The sequence below is a fragment of the Scyliorhinus torazame genome, chromosome 2 (genome assembly GCF_047496885.1).
Source record: "Scyliorhinus torazame isolate Kashiwa2021f chromosome 2, sScyTor2.1, whole genome shotgun sequence".
Taxonomy (NCBI): Eukaryota; Metazoa; Chordata; class Chondrichthyes; order Carcharhiniformes; family Scyliorhinidae; genus Scyliorhinus; species Scyliorhinus torazame.
Genome location: NC_092708.1, coordinates 35,731,161 through 35,746,512, shown reverse-complemented (window position 1 = coordinate 35,746,512; position 15,352 = coordinate 35,731,161). Strand labels below are relative to the sequence as shown.

The window sequence follows — 15,352 nt, the reverse complement described above, 5'->3', positions numbered from 1 at the left end:
CCCCCCTCTGCTGTGTGATGTTACGAAGATCGCGGAAGGCCAGCATGATGTTCGAGACCCTCCTGGGGCTATATTGGCAGATCCCACCGGAGTGGTCCGGGTAACGGAAACGCATCTTGAGAATGCCGATGCACCGCTAAATGCCACTCCTGGTTGCTACATGGGCATCGTTATAACGGTTCTTCACGTCATTTCATGACCTCTGGACTGGTGTCATTAGCCAAGATCTCCGTGGATAACCCTTGTCGGCCAAGAGCCAACTCCTCACCCGAGGGAGTGCCTCGAAGGTGCCGGGAACTGACAAGTGCGCGAGGACGTATGCATCGTGCACGCTGCATGGATGCGCAGACGTGCATTATGTGCAGCTGGTGGTCACACACGAACTGAACATTCAGGGAGTGGAACCCTTTCCGGTTGATAAAGGGCACCTCCTGATGTGCTGGTGCTCATAGGAGGACATGTGTACCATCAATCACCCCCTGGACCTGGGGCATGCCAACGATCGCTGCAAATAATGCTGTTCGCGTATCGTCGGCATCCGGGTTTGCCTGGTCCAGAGTATTTATACAGTCTGTTGCCTGGGCGCATAGGGCATCCATCACAGCACAGATGCACCTGTGTGCAGATGTCTGAGAGATCCCAGACAGTTCCCCACTCGGCCTCTGGAAAGAACCAGAGGCATAAATGTTTGGGGCGACAGTCAGCTTGACAGCCACCGAAAGCGGGTATCCACCCTTGCAGTGCCAGGTGTGCCATCATCTGGCACAGGAGGCGCACAGGTTAGCTGAAGACTTTGGCAGCACACGGGGTCCGTTATGGCCTCGAAGGACAGGCGCTGCCGGTATACACGTGGCCTGATGCAGCGCCTCCTTCGCACCTCCTCCTCAGCCTGTTGGACGGCTGGCACCCGACCTCAATGGCTGGCCCCTGCTCTTCTGGGACAGGTTCCTCTGGTGCTGGATCCTCCCTGAGCAGGCCCTGTGCCTCCAGCTTCCTTGCATCCGCAACGGTAGCTGTGGCCAGGTAGATAATGAGCATTCGAAATTCATTCTCTGCAGGGGTGGGAGAAAAAAAAGATATATGAGCAAGATGAGTATTCCCTTGCCCCCCCCCCCCATCCAAATCCAGCAGGCTGCATGGTGACCCTGGTGTTGTGTTCCGTGATCTTGTCCAGCAATGAATCTTCCGAACTGCTGGTGACTTAGCCAGAACTAGGATTTATTAATGTCCACGTGGTCAGGTAACAATCAGATACAGACCAAGTTACCATAGAGTTACATTAGGCTCTTCTGGAACTACCCTTATGTTCGACTATCCTCATGTACGCCTCACAACCTTCTGGCCGCAGCTGGAAGTCACCTGACTTATATCTGACGCCACCTGCTGGTGGGAGTTCACACTGCTGAGTGCATGGCTACTTGCTGGTGGGAGATCACACTGCTGAGTACATGGCCACCTGTTGGTGGGAGGTCGCACTGCTGAGTACATGGCCACCTGCTGGTGGAGGGTCACACTGCTGAGTACATGGCCACCTGTTGGTGGGAGGTTGCACTGCTGAGTACATGGCCACCTGCTGGTGGGAGGTCACACTGTTGAGTACATATAATATTATCTGCGGGCATATTACCACACCTGAGTTGCACCTCTGCTCCACCCTCCACATGTGCCCCCCGAATTCTCAGTTCCTGTTCCTGTCAACAGGGGTATCGGTGACTGGCACAACCCCTGATATCGACAGGCTCTGTGGCCCCTTTGCTGTTTCCCCAGAGGGGTCTACTGTGGGTATCCTCATTGAATGGGCCATGTGTCACCCTGCCAGCAGGGTGGCACCCTGTTGTGCGGTGGAGAGGCCACTATGTGCCACCAATCACCTCCATGCTTAGAAGCTTGTATGTGGGCATATCCTACAAATGAGGGTGAGGCAGGGAAGCTTGCATTTGCTGGGAGCTTAGCTGCAGTGTGATGTGGGTTCTGGGCGTGACACACAGGTTGTGACAACCTTTCCAGGGGTAGGGTGGCTGGGAGCAGGGGAACAGTGAACAGGCCAGGTTTGCAAACAGCTGGTGGTCCTGTGGAGTGGGCTAGCTGATAGTGCCACTGGTGAGGCCCCTGCCCTGAGAGGGGCAGTGCGCAGTGTGCCAGGATGGGTGCCAAGTGCCAGGTGCATGCGTCCTTTGATTGGGGTGAGCTCTGCTTTCCCCTGCTTGCCCTACAGTGGGACTGAGCTTCTGATGAGGGCACTGAGGAATGGCAGCACCTGGTGCGCCACTGATTGAGCTTGGCCATGCCCACCCTGTTGATGGGTTAACTGGGGTCTGAGGGTTTCCAGAGGGATGGCCTGGGTGAGTTCCCAGATGAGCAGAGGCTCTGTGAACATTTACAGTGAGCACAGTGAGCAGCCAGGGGCCTGTAGCAATTTCCAATGGCAGCCTGAGCCAGACCATCCCAATTCGGAGAGCGGCTTCCCGAATCCACGGAGCTGTCAGAAAGTCATTCCCCACTATTATGCTCGGCCCTGGCAGCCATACCCCACCAAGCACTGCAATTTTTAACAGTACTTCAAACGGGGCTTACTTTTTCTCTCCCCCTCAGCAGCCATGGCGCCCAGTCCCCATTTGTAAATACCTGTAGTAAATTGCGCGAGCGTGACTTCCGCCTGAGAGTGGTGGAGCATTGCGGAAGCGTGGAGCATGGTGGGTCAAACGCGCTAATCACATTTAAATGAATGCAAATGCCGGTTTCTTATGCCACGGCTGACACGGGGCACGACCCTCGTTATCGCCACCAGCGAGGGACCGAAACATGGCCCCCGAACCGGCGGCAGGCGCGGAGCTGGACTTTGGCCGGACTGCCGATCCTCTGCCCGATCACGGTCCACGTTTGCGGCATGTTGAGGTGGGGAATTTCACCCCAGGTGTTGGAAAAATAAAAAAGACTGTCATTTATACAATGGCCGAAATGCTCCGGCCATCGGGATTCTTTGTTCCCACCAGCTGTGTATTCCCGCCTGCGGGTTTACCAGCGACGTGGGGTGGCTTCAATGGGAAATCTCAATGACAAGCGGAGGGAAGAAAGAATCTCGCCGCCAGCAAACGCCGCGTCGCCGGGAAACACGTGGCTGGGGAACCGACGAATCTCGCCCAATGTCTTTCACAAACTGAAAGTGTCCGGAACCTCTTTATATCCAGTGACGTACTTTTGAAGTACAGCAGCTGTTGTACTTGTCATGAGAGAGTACCTTTAAGAAATGGATGTTTAAGCAATGTACCTTTAAGGAATGGAGTTGATCATATTACTGAAGTGATGTCGGAGGTTGGGGGAGAGCTGAGGTCACTTCTGCTTTTGGTTTCAGTTTTGCTGCGAGCAGCTTCAAAGTGCCTGGCTGGTTTTGCTGAGAGCAGCTTCAAAGTGCCTGGCTGGTTTTGCTGAGAGCAGCTTCAAAGTGCCTGGCTGGTTTTGCTGAGAGCAGTTTAAAAATGCGCGGCTGTTTTAGCTGTGAGCTGATTAAAAGGAGAAAGCCAGTTTGAGACAGCAGCTTGAGAAGTTCTGGTTTGCTGTGAGCTGCCGAAGGGAGAAAGCCAGTTGGAGAAAGCAGCTTGGGTGTGTCTGTGTGTTTCCAGAGAGCTGCAGGAAGAAAAGCAAAGTGCTGGAGCTGAAATCAACCAAGCTGATATATCTTTGCCATTCTACAGAAAATATATATATTCTGTGACCTGGTGTGTTACTGTTTTGAAGGTTGAAGCCTTTTGGATGTTTGAAGGAACATTTTGAGGGATTATTTAGTGCTGTATTATTTTTGGGGTTATCTTTGAAGTAAGGGGTGTTAAGAGATCCAATGTTTATTTAACAGGTTAATTTGAGTTCATGGAATAAACATTGTTTTGTTTTTAAAACCGCGTGTCCATAATTGTAATATCACACCTGGGGAACAAGCCGTGTGCTTCAAAAGCAACAATCCATTAAAGGGAGAGGTTGGTTGAACTCCATGATACATTTTGGGGTTCTGAAAACACCTCACCCATAACATACTGTAGAAACGTGGCAGCCAATTTGTGCACAGCAAGCTCCCATTAACAGTAATGTGATGATGATCAGAAAATCATTTTTATTGAGGTTGTTTGAAGGAAGGTTATTAGCAAGGACACCACAGGGAATGTCCCTGCTCCCCTTCCCTGTGAGTAGTTTTGGGCACCATATCGGAGGAAGGATGTGCTGGACTTGGAAAGGGTAGAGAGGAGATTCACAAGAATGATCCCTGGAATGAAGAACTTGTCGTATGAGGAATGTTTGAGGACTCTGGGTCTGTACTCGTTGGAGTTTAGAATGATGAGAGGGGATCTTATTGAAACTTACAAGATACTGCAAGATCTAAATAGAGTGGACGTGGAGATGACGTTTCCACTTGTAGGAAAAACTAGAACCAGAGGACACCATCTCAGACTAAAGGGACGACCCTTTAAAGCAGAGATGAGGAGGAATTTCTTCAGCCAGAGGGTGGTGAATCTGTGGAACTCTTTGCCGCAGAAGGCTGTGGAGGCCAATTCACTGATTGTCTTTAAGACAGAGATAGATAGGTTCTTGATTAATAAGGGGATCAGGGATTATGGGGAGAAGGCAGGAGAAAGGGGATGAGAAAATATCAGCCATGATTGAATGGTGGAGCAGACTCGATGGGACAAGTGGCTTAATTCTGCTTCTATGTCTTCTGGTCTTCCCGATCCACAGGATTTTCTGATCCACACAAATAGATTTACAGGGGTAGATTTTCTAGTCCTGCCTGCTGCTGGAATCGTTGTGGGCAGGACAGACAATTTGACAGACCTTTGAAAGGTTTATTGACCTCGATCGTGAATTCCTGGTCTCGGAAAATCCCACCCACTTTCTCATCCAACGGATGTCACCTCTGCAGTCCATCCTCAAAACGGCACTTGAAGATTCTGTGCTCATGCCTCTTGACTGGGACTTCATCGCAAAATCTTCTGACTCAGAAGCGGACGTGCTACAAGTGGACCACAGCTGATAACATGTGATCCGTTAGCAACCCTATCTCCCCATCCCTATCTCTCCCTTCCTCTACTGCAGTGTACTTGCTGCAATACCAGTTCTGTCCTCCAACTTGGTGGCGATATCCAAAATGTGGCTCAAAAGCAGAATCTTTCCAAACATTTACTTTCTACTTCATAGACTCATAGAATCCCTATTGTACAGAAGGCGGCCATTGGGCCCATTGAGTCTGCACAGACCCTTCGAAAGAGAACTCTACACATGTCCACTCACCCGTCCATCCTACCCTAGCACTGTCACCCCATAACCTAACCTGCACATCCGTGGACACTTCGGGGCAATTTAGCATGGCCAATCCACATAATCTGCACATCTTTGGACTCTGGGAGGAAACCGGAGCACCCGGAGGCAACCCATGCAGACATGGGGAGAATGTACAAACTCCACACAGACTGTGACCCAAGGTCGGAATTGAACCTGGGTCCCTGGTGCTGTGAGGCAGCAGTGCCAACCACTGTGTCACCATGCCGCCCATACTGTGCAAAGGATGAAATGAATTGTAGCATCAAGTGTCGTTCAGTTCATACAAAGTTCTTAAAGCCTAGAGCAAAATTGATTATCAGTTTTATATGGAGCACCTTTTAACTGAAACCTTAACTTCCCAAATGCCAAATAATATTTCAATAATTTCAGTTGCGTCAGGTCCTGTCTACTGTTAAAGTGCCAGAAAGATCACATCTTGGTCGAACAGTAATAGCAACAAAATTCAAATGCCAAATAACCTGCTTCTTAATTTTATCCTGTGATTTTTAAGTTAAGCTGCTGAAAGCAAGTGTTAGTAGTCACCATCTGTCTCACAGGATGTCTTGTTGATGCACCCGCTGCAATTGAATATTTTATTATCAAGTTAGTTGCATTCCTGCATGCCCCAGCTTTGATGTGTCCATGTGTTAGCATCTTGCCAATCTGTTTGAAGGCTGGCACATATTCCACTTGCAGGTATGATGCTTAACTGGATGAATGATGTGGAGATGCCGGCGTTGGACTGGGGTGGGCACAGTAAGAAGCCTTACAACACCAGGTTAAAGTCCAACAGGTTTATTTGGAATCACTAGCTTGCAGAGCACAGCTCCTTCATCAGGTGACTCACCTGATGAAGGAGTATACACTCCGAAAATTAGTGATTCTTATAAACCTGTTGGACTTTAACCCGGTGTTGTAAGATTTCCTACTGTAACTGTAAGAAGAATTTGAAACACTGAATTTAATAAAAGTAGCTATGAAATTGTTGCTGATAAGATCATAAGAAAAAGGAGCTGGAACAGGCCATTCGGCCCATTAATCTTGCCCCACTATTCCATAAGATCATGGCTGATTTGGTTGTGGCTTTAACACTATTCCGCTACTCGCAACACCCACCCCCCGCCATAACATTTTACTCCCTCGATGATCAGAAATCTAATAAATGCTCATTTGACAATTTAAAATCTTGAACAACAATTTGCTACATGCAGGAATGAGACTCAGCAACTTAAATTGTTCCCTTTCTGGACCAAGGAGAGATTTATTGGCAGTATATTAATAAATATCATGGGCGTGTTTCTCGGTGGCGCGTCATTAACTAAGGGCGGGATTCTTCCTTCCCGCTGCTTGTCATTGGGATTTCCCATTGAAGCCATCCCAGGGCACTGGAAAACCCGCGTGCCGGGGTGCTCTGCCAGAGGGAAAAGAGAATTCCAACGGCTGGAGAATTATGGTCCACATCATTTAAATGGTGTTTGCAATATTAATTGTGAGCCATAACATTCTGCGGTAGGTTTAATGGGCAATTAATACGCAAACCTTGCAAGCCCATAAACACGATGGGAAGACTCAGGGAGAAGACTGAGAGGTGTAAATTGACCAGAATGTTCTGAAGATTCATAACTCCCCATCGAAAAGAGTGTCTCCCCATTCCCTCAACCTGCTGATGTGCACATTAATAATGGCGCGCATGCTGTTATTTTTCCAGCAACATTTGGCCCAAATCTCCAACTTCCAATCAAGGTGAACCATGTAAGATACTATTAACCGTACAGATGCATGGCGGGACAGGGAAAATGGGTGCAAAAATAAACATGAATCCAATTTATTATTTTATCTGTAGCACAGAGGACAATAAATGTGTTGCTGTGGTTGAGCAGTGTATTTTCCAATACATTAATAGAACAAACAAAGAACAAAAAAATGTACAGCACAGGAACAGACCCTTCGGCCCTCCAAGCCTGTGCCGACCATGCTGCCCGACTAAACTACAATCTTCTACACTTCCTGGGTCCGTATCATAGAATTACATAGAATTACATAGAACATACAGTGCAGAAGGAGGCCATTCGGCCCATCGAGTCTGCACCGACCCACATTAATCCCTCACTTCCACCTTATCCCCGCAACCCAATAACCCCTCCCAACCCTTATGGACACTACGGGTAATTTATCATGGCCAATCCACCTAACCTGCACGTCTTTGGACTGTGGGAGGAAACCGGAGCACCCGGAGGAAACCCACACGGACACGGGGAGAACGTGCAAACTCCGCACAGACAGTGACCCAGCGGGGAATCGAACCTGGGACCCTGGCGCTGTGAAGCCACAGTGCTAATCACTTGTGCTACCGTGCTGCCCTGTGCTACCGGTATCCATCTATTCCCATCCTATTCATGTATTTGTCAAGATGCCCCTTAAATGTCACTATCGTCCCTGCTTCCACCACCTCCTCCGGTAGCGAGTTCCAGGCACCCACTACCCTCTGTGTAAAAAACTTGCCTCGTACATCTACTCTAAACCTTGCCCCTCTCACCTTAAACCTATGCCCCCTAGTAATTGACCCCTCTACCCCGGGGAAAAGCCTCTGACTATCTACTCTGTCTATGCCCCTCACAATTTTGTATACCTCTATCAGGTCGCCCCTCAACCTCCTTCGTTCAGTGAGAACAAACCGAGTTTATTCAACCGCTCCTCATAGCTAATGCCCTCCATACCAGGCAACATTCTGGTAAATCTCTTCTCCACCCTCTCTAAAGCCTCCACATCCTTCTGGTAGTGTGGCGACCAGAATTGAACACTATACTCCAAGTGTGGCCTAACTAACGTTCTATACTGCTGCAACATTGGATGGTATTGAATGGTAAGTTATTGGTTCAAAATATGACTTAGATAGAACATAAAAGCACATTAAAATGACAAATGAACAAATATGACGAATAAAAAAAAAACCTTCCACTGTTAGAGATGCCAGATTTTATCATATGAGTAAGCAGGTTGAATACGTGTTTTGCTGTATACCTGAACACGTGTTTTTTTATTTAACATAATTATCTTTTCTTGAATACACAAACTGATTTGGTATTTTAATTTTGACCTGTGTTTATATCCTGCGAAGCAGATCATTTCTCCTCAATTGAAATCAATCAACTCTTTCCTTCCAGGGAGCTTTCAAGTAAGATACAAACTGGATGGTGATAAAGATCCTGTTTTCTTGAGCATTGATACCAGAAACTGGGCAAATGGCCAGCTTCACAGTGTCAAGATCAATCGAGAAGGGAAGGACATCTACATTCAGGTAATACACAACATTAAGTAGTGCACTTTTTTAAAAGAACATTTGATTCCATTGTCGGTGGTAATACTGTGGTTACGCACATCATTTGGATGTTAAGTGTGTCAGCCATGCAAACTGCAGATCCTTCGGGTTTGGCTACATGATAATCTTGAGTAACCTTGGGTTACTGCCTCCAAAGTAATCATGTGTCCAGAGATTGTGCTTTGGGCTGTTGTGAGGTTATGAAGGCATCGTATAAATACAAGTCATTCGATTTCCTTCCTTCTTCCTTTAAGGCAATCAGAATTTCTCTAAGGCTGTGTGGTTGCCAAGAGCACTAGCCCTTGTGATCAGAACTTCAAAAATAGTACGAACCAACACCCGCTGATCCAGAGAACTTGGAAAATGTTCTGGATAATGAATACACTGCAGGAAGGCTCTGAGTTTACCTCTCTGTACGCAAACATTCAATTTCGCAGCCTTTGTGCTTTCAGCAACAACCCAAGATTGGCTTGGCGAGACATTCATCATTGTGACGGCTGCCTTTAGCTTTTGCACCCTGCAGCCACGCTACACAACTTTAAAAAAAAAGGAACCAAAGCAGGCTTCCCTGGAGGCTCAGAGGGAAAGCGACCATCTCTGAACTAAAGGCAAAAAAAAATGACTCGGGTTGACACTTGATCTGCGCGAGTGATGTGGGGGCTGCTTTTCATCTGTCAATAAGCATCCGTCATGTATGGAATTAGATCGGTTTGAGTTTTCTGAAATTCATTATAAGCATACGGAACACTTTGCAGTAACTGCACAGAGAATTGTCAGAAACAAATGATCCTTTTAAGGTTTGAGTGGGGGGGGTAATGGTTTGAGCAGCTCCTGTGCTCATTCCACATCGGGCTGGCTCAGAGATGCCACTGGTGACATTAGTTCTGAGGAGCCCGTGCTGAGACAGTCACGTGGTTGAACAATGCCATGATCAGAGTCTGGCCTGGAACTCATTGGGGGAAAAGGATGATTAATAATTCATCAAATCGTGGCTTTGTCTTGGCTCTCTTACAATGCAAAGCCTAATTATTCAATTTTCTGGAGTCAGTTAATTAATGGTGTAGACATGATCTAATTGGATGTTGCTCGTACAGCTCAAAGACTAGTGTGAATTATTGAAGAAGGATACTGTCCAGTGGGTGCTGTGATTCATTTTAATTGGGATCTTCATTTTCAGTTACAATGAATAAGAGCAATACTTACTTGAGCTTAGAAGACAGTTGTTCGAACTGAAAACTTCATTCTCCAGTTATCTATTCGGGCATCCATATGGTCATCAAAGTTTTGTGCAATTGTCCGAATATTTCTCTTTTGTTTCTGTATTTGCCGGCGGGCTAACCTCGTTAGCTACCCACGATTTTAATTAGCGGACATTCCTTCAGCTACCTGGGCCCCAAGTTGTGGAATTTCCTCCCTGAACCTCTCCTCCTCACTACCTCTGTCAAGTTCTGTAGACTGGTCGAAGTGACTGATGAACTGCAGAACATCCAGTTTAAATAATTTATCATGGAACAAATATGTGATAAGATAACTAGGATAAATAAAATAATAAACTATGCACACTTTTGTAGAGCTACTGCAAAACATGTCTATTCTCCAGCACGACCTACTCCCAACACCCCAACTGCAGGGTCACCTGGTGAGTTTACACTGGCACCTAGTGGTCGGAGGTTGTGCATAACATTATGTACAAACTTGCTTTAAGCATATTATCACAACCTCCCTTTCCTCCTTTAAGATACTGTGGTTCCAAAACTTCTATTTTTTGAGACATACCCGCATTGGAAAGGGAAACTGATGAAAGGAACTGACTCTCCCAGTTTCTAAAGAAATTAAAACTGAAACTGAGATTGCAAACAAAGATGTCTGGTGAGACTGAAACTGGTTGAAGCAGTATATAAAGTACACAGAGACAGCAGAGCTCAGATGATGATCCCTCTGGGGAGTATATGCAGGTTGAGGAAGACAGAGACTAGATCCAGAAGCTTAGGTTGGGCAAAGGCACAGTTTCTGCAGCTATTTCTATTATTTGAAGATAACTTGGGTGGATCCGCACCATCCAGATCATCACAAGCAAAGTTCTGGAGGTTCCACAGATATGTACCTCATTTGGTGACGACTGTGTCCCCAGGCGGCACGGTGGCACAGTGGTTAGCGCTGCTGCCTCACAGCACCAGGGACCCGGGTTCGATTCCGGACTTGGGTGACTGTGTGGAGTTTGCACGTTCTCCCTGTATCTGTGTGGGTTTCCTCTGGGTGCTCCGGTTTCCTCCCACAGTCCAAAGATGTGCAGGTTAGGTGGATTGGCCATGCTAAATTGCCCCTTAGTGTCCAAAGGTTAATGAGGTTACAGGGTTATGGGGATCGAGCAGGGGAGTGGGCCCAGGTAGGGTGGTTTTTCAGAGGGTTGGTGCATACTCGATGAGCTGAATGGCCTCTTTCTGCACTGAGGGATTTTATGATTTAATAAAAAATTCAGGTAGGTTGTACGTTGCTGTCAGCTGGGAATCGGGCTAAATCGTGGAAGAGAAGCTGAGATTCTTTCTGAGGATGGCAGAGTTTTGAAAGACTTTGTGACTGAGATTGATGACATATATACTGAGTGGACAGCTGAGCCAGTCCACAAGATCTCCCTTAGTTGTATCTGTCATTTAATGTGTAATTTGTCGTTTATGACTGACTACAATTTCACAGAGAATTCATATGTAACAAATTGATTCTTGGGCTTAGAATATGGATGGCATCAAAAATAGTCTTTAGTTTTTGCTTTGTTTGACTCCGAGTAAAAATTATGTTCTTTTAAGCCATGAAATCTTGTGACTTCAATCTTTCAGAAAATAAATGGGAGTTTTTATATTTTCTTCCAAAAACATCACTGGTCTTGACTGAGATCATAACAATACTTCTTAAAGTCTGCAATCTCTTTGACCAAGCTTTTGATCATTCAACCAAGCTTCTTTTCATGGAGCTCAGTGTCAAATGTTGCAAATTAAAGCACTCCTCTGACTTCCTGCCTCGGAACATTTTGTGACAACTATAAGAAGGGGTGGGAGAGCGGTCAACACAGATCTGAGGGTGTTGCATCTAAAGGCGTGCAGTGCATGGAACAAGGTAAATGAGCTTGTAGGGCACATTTAAATTGGGTGGTACAATGTTATGGGCTTCACAGAGACGTGGGCTGCAAGGGGATCAGGGCTGGGATCTAAATATCCAAGGATATGTGTCCTATCAAAAGGACAGACAGATGTGCAAAAGGGGCATGGTTGCCTTGTTTGTAAGAATTGAACTTAAATCGATAGCGAGAAGCGGTATAGGGTTGGAAGGTTTAGAATCTGTGCGGATAGAGTTGGGGAATCGCAAAGGAAAAATGGTCCTGAGGGAAGTTATGTACAGGCCCCCTATCAGTAGTCAGGAGATGGGGCAGGAAATAAATCATGAGATAGAAAAGGCATATAAGAAATGCAATATTACAATAATCCTGGGGGACTTCAATCTGCAGGTGGACTGGGAAAATCAGGTTGGTAATGGATCCCAAGAAAAGGAATTTGTGGAATGTCTAAGAGATGATTTTTTGGAGTAGCTTGTGGTAGAGCCCACTTGGGAACAGGCAGTTCTGGATTTGGTTATGTGTACTGAGGCAGACTTGATTAGGAAACTTAAGGTGAAGAAACCCTTCGGGGTAATGACCACCATATGATAGAATTTACCTTGCAGTTTGAGAGAGAGAAGCTGGAATCAGATGTAACGGTGTTACAATTAAATAAAGATAATTACAAAGACTTGAGAGAGGAACTGACCAGCATTGATTGGAAGGGGAGCCCAGCACGGAAGACAGTGGAAAGGCAATGGTAGACATTTTTTGGGGGTTTTCAGGAAACAAAACAGAAATTCATCTCAACGAAGAGGAAATATGCTGAGGGGAAGGTGGGGGCAACTATGACTGACAAGGGAAGTCAGGGATAGCATAAAAGAAAAAGAAAAAGCATACAATGTGGCAAAGATTAATGGGAAGCCAGGGGATTGGGTTAAAAGCAAGCAGAGGACTACTAAAAAGGCAATAAGTGGGGGAGGAGATGAAATAAGCAAGCTAGTAATATGAAAGAAGATTTCAAGAGTTATTTGCGATATATGAAAAGTAAGAGAGGGGCAAGAATGGACATTGGTCCACTGGAAAATGAGGCTGGAGAAATAGTAATGAGGAACAAAGAAATGGCAAAGGAACTGAATAGTTACTTTGCATTAGCCTTCACGGTGAAAGACATCAGTGGAAAACCAGAGCTTCAAGAGAGTCAGGGGGTAGAGATGAGTGCAGTGGCCGTCACTAAGGAGAAGATCCTGGGAAAACTGAAAGGTCTGAAGGTGAATAAAACACCCGGAAAGAATGGACTACACCACAAGGTTTTGAAGGAGATAGCTGAGGAGATTGTGGAGGCATTGGTGGTGAGCTTTCAGGAATCAGTGGAGGCAGGGAGGATCCCAGATGACTGGAAAATGGCTAATGTAACACCACTGTTTAAGAAGGGAAGAAGGCAGAAGATGGGAAATGATAGGCCGGTTAGCCTGACTTTGGTCGTTGGTAAGATTTTAAAGTCCACTATTAAGTATGAGATTGTGGAATATTTGGAAATGCATGGTAAAGTAGCGCTGAGTCAGCATGGTTTTGTCAAAGGGATGTCATGTCTGATAAATCTGTTAGACTTCTTTGAGGAGGTAACGAGGGAGGTAGATGAAGGAAAGCCGTTGACCATAAGACCGTAAGACATAGGAGCAGAATTAGGCCACTCGGCCCATAGAGTCTGCTCCACCATTCAATCAAGGCTGATATTTTCTCATCCCCATTCTCCTGCCATCTCCCCATAACCCCTGATCCCCTTATTAATCAAGAACCTATCTATCTCTCTCTTAAAGACACTCAGTGATTTAGCCTCCACAGCCTTCTGTGGCAAAGAGTTCCACAGAGTCACCACCCACTGGCTGAAGAAATTCCTCCTCATCTCTGTTTTAAAGGATCGTCCCTTTAGTCTGAGATGGTGTCCTCTGGTTCTAGTTTTTCCTACAAGTGGAAATGTCCTCTCCATGTCCACTCTATCCATGCCTTGCAGTATCCTGTACGTTTCAATAAAATCCCCCCCTCATCCTTCTAAACTCCAATAAGTACAGACCCAGAGTCCTCAACTGTTCCTCATACGACAAGTTCTTCATTCCAGGGATCATTTTTGTTGTGGTACCCTCAATAATGACGCTTAGAGTGTGAACAGTAAAGAAGGCTTTAATAAACTAAGAACTAGGCTAGAGCCGAGACGTGTGCTAACTGTTGCACTGCCCACAAGGCGGCCCCTTATATATGGCTCACAGATGGGCGGAGCCAGAGGCGGAGTTCCCAGGGTTCCAAGCCCGGTCTTAAAGGGGACATCACCTGACATGATGACAAGGGTACAGTGTTACAGTAACCGTTCATCACGTTCACCCCCTGTTTAAAAAAGAGTCTGGCGGGGGTGAAGTGCCATCATAGGTCCATCCGTCTCGGAGGCCGGATCGTCCTCAACGACATCCTCAGTTCGGGCGGTGGTGCGGCGGGCACGGACGTCCTGGTTGAGGGTACATCCGGGAGCACAGCGGTCGGAGCTTCGGTCCGGGTCGGGGCATGGAGACTAGGCAGGTCCGGGGGTAGCGGTGCCTGCGCCGGCGGGGTGTGTAAAGGAGAGGCGCTAGGGGGGGCGCACGGTAGGTGCTCACCAACCGTGAGCCGGGAGGGGGTGTGTTGTAGGGGGCGCCAGGGCCTGCAGTGGAGCGGCGCGGGAAGGGGCGTCTCTAGTGGGGAATCCAGCAGGTGCCAGATCCCGGAGGGAAACCATATCTTGGCTGCCATCGGGGTACTCAACATAGGCGTAACTGGGGTTGGCGTGGAGCAGTCGGATCGTTTCAATCAGGGGGTCCGTTTTATGGCTCCTCGCGTGCCTCCGGAGAAGAACTGGTCCCGGAGCCATCAAGAAGGTGGAAGCGAGACCCCGGAGGTAGACTTCCTGGGCAAGACAAACAATCAGTTGTGAGGGGTCTCATTTGTGGCCGTGCAGAGGAACGACCTAATGGAGTGTAGGGCATCGGGTAGGACCTCCTGCCAGCGAGTAGTTGGGAGACTTCTCGACCGTAGGGCCAGAAGGACAGCCTTCCACACTGTCGCGTTCTCCCTCTCCACTTGCCCGTTTCCCCGCGGGTTATACCAGGTCGTTCTGCTCGAGGCGATGCCTTTGCTGAGCAGATACTGACACAGTTCATCGCTCATGAACGATGTACCCCGGTCGCTGTGGATATAAGCAGGGAAACCGAACAGGGTGAAGATGCTGTGCAGTGCCTTAATCACGGTGGCTGAGGTCATGTCGGGGCAAGGAATGGCGAATGGGAAACGGGAGAACTCATCGATAACGGTGAGGAAATAGGCATAACGATTGGTGGACGGGAGGGGCCCCTTGAAGTCCACAATCAGTCGCTCAAAGGGGCCCGAGCCCTTCACGAGCCAAACCTTGTCTGGCCGGTAGAAGTGCGGTTTGCACTCCGCACAGATCTGGCATGCCCTGACCATGGCCTTGACCTCCTTGGTTGAGTAAGGTAGGTTGCGGGACTTGATAAAATAGACGAGCCGGGTAACCCCCGGGTGGCAGAGGTCATTGTGGATGGCTTGCAGGCGGTCCTCCTGCGGTTTGGCACATGTGCCGCGGGACAGGGCAT

At 47.5% G+C, this 15,352-nt stretch overlaps 1 protein-coding gene across 2 annotated transcripts in view; it reads left to right on the top strand.

The window, feature by feature from the left end:
- Positions 1 to 15,352, top strand: part of LOC140387064 (contactin-associated protein-like 5) — a 1,365,877-nt gene that overhangs the window by 1,109,308 nt on the left and 241,217 nt on the right. For both annotated transcript variants that reach the window (XM_072470084.1, XM_072470077.1), the window contains exon 20: positions 8,472 to 8,605. In XM_072470084.1, the coding sequence (XP_072326185.1) occupies positions 8,472 to 8,605 (134 nt within the window). The remainder of the gene's footprint in view (positions 1 to 8,471; positions 8,606 to 15,352) is intronic.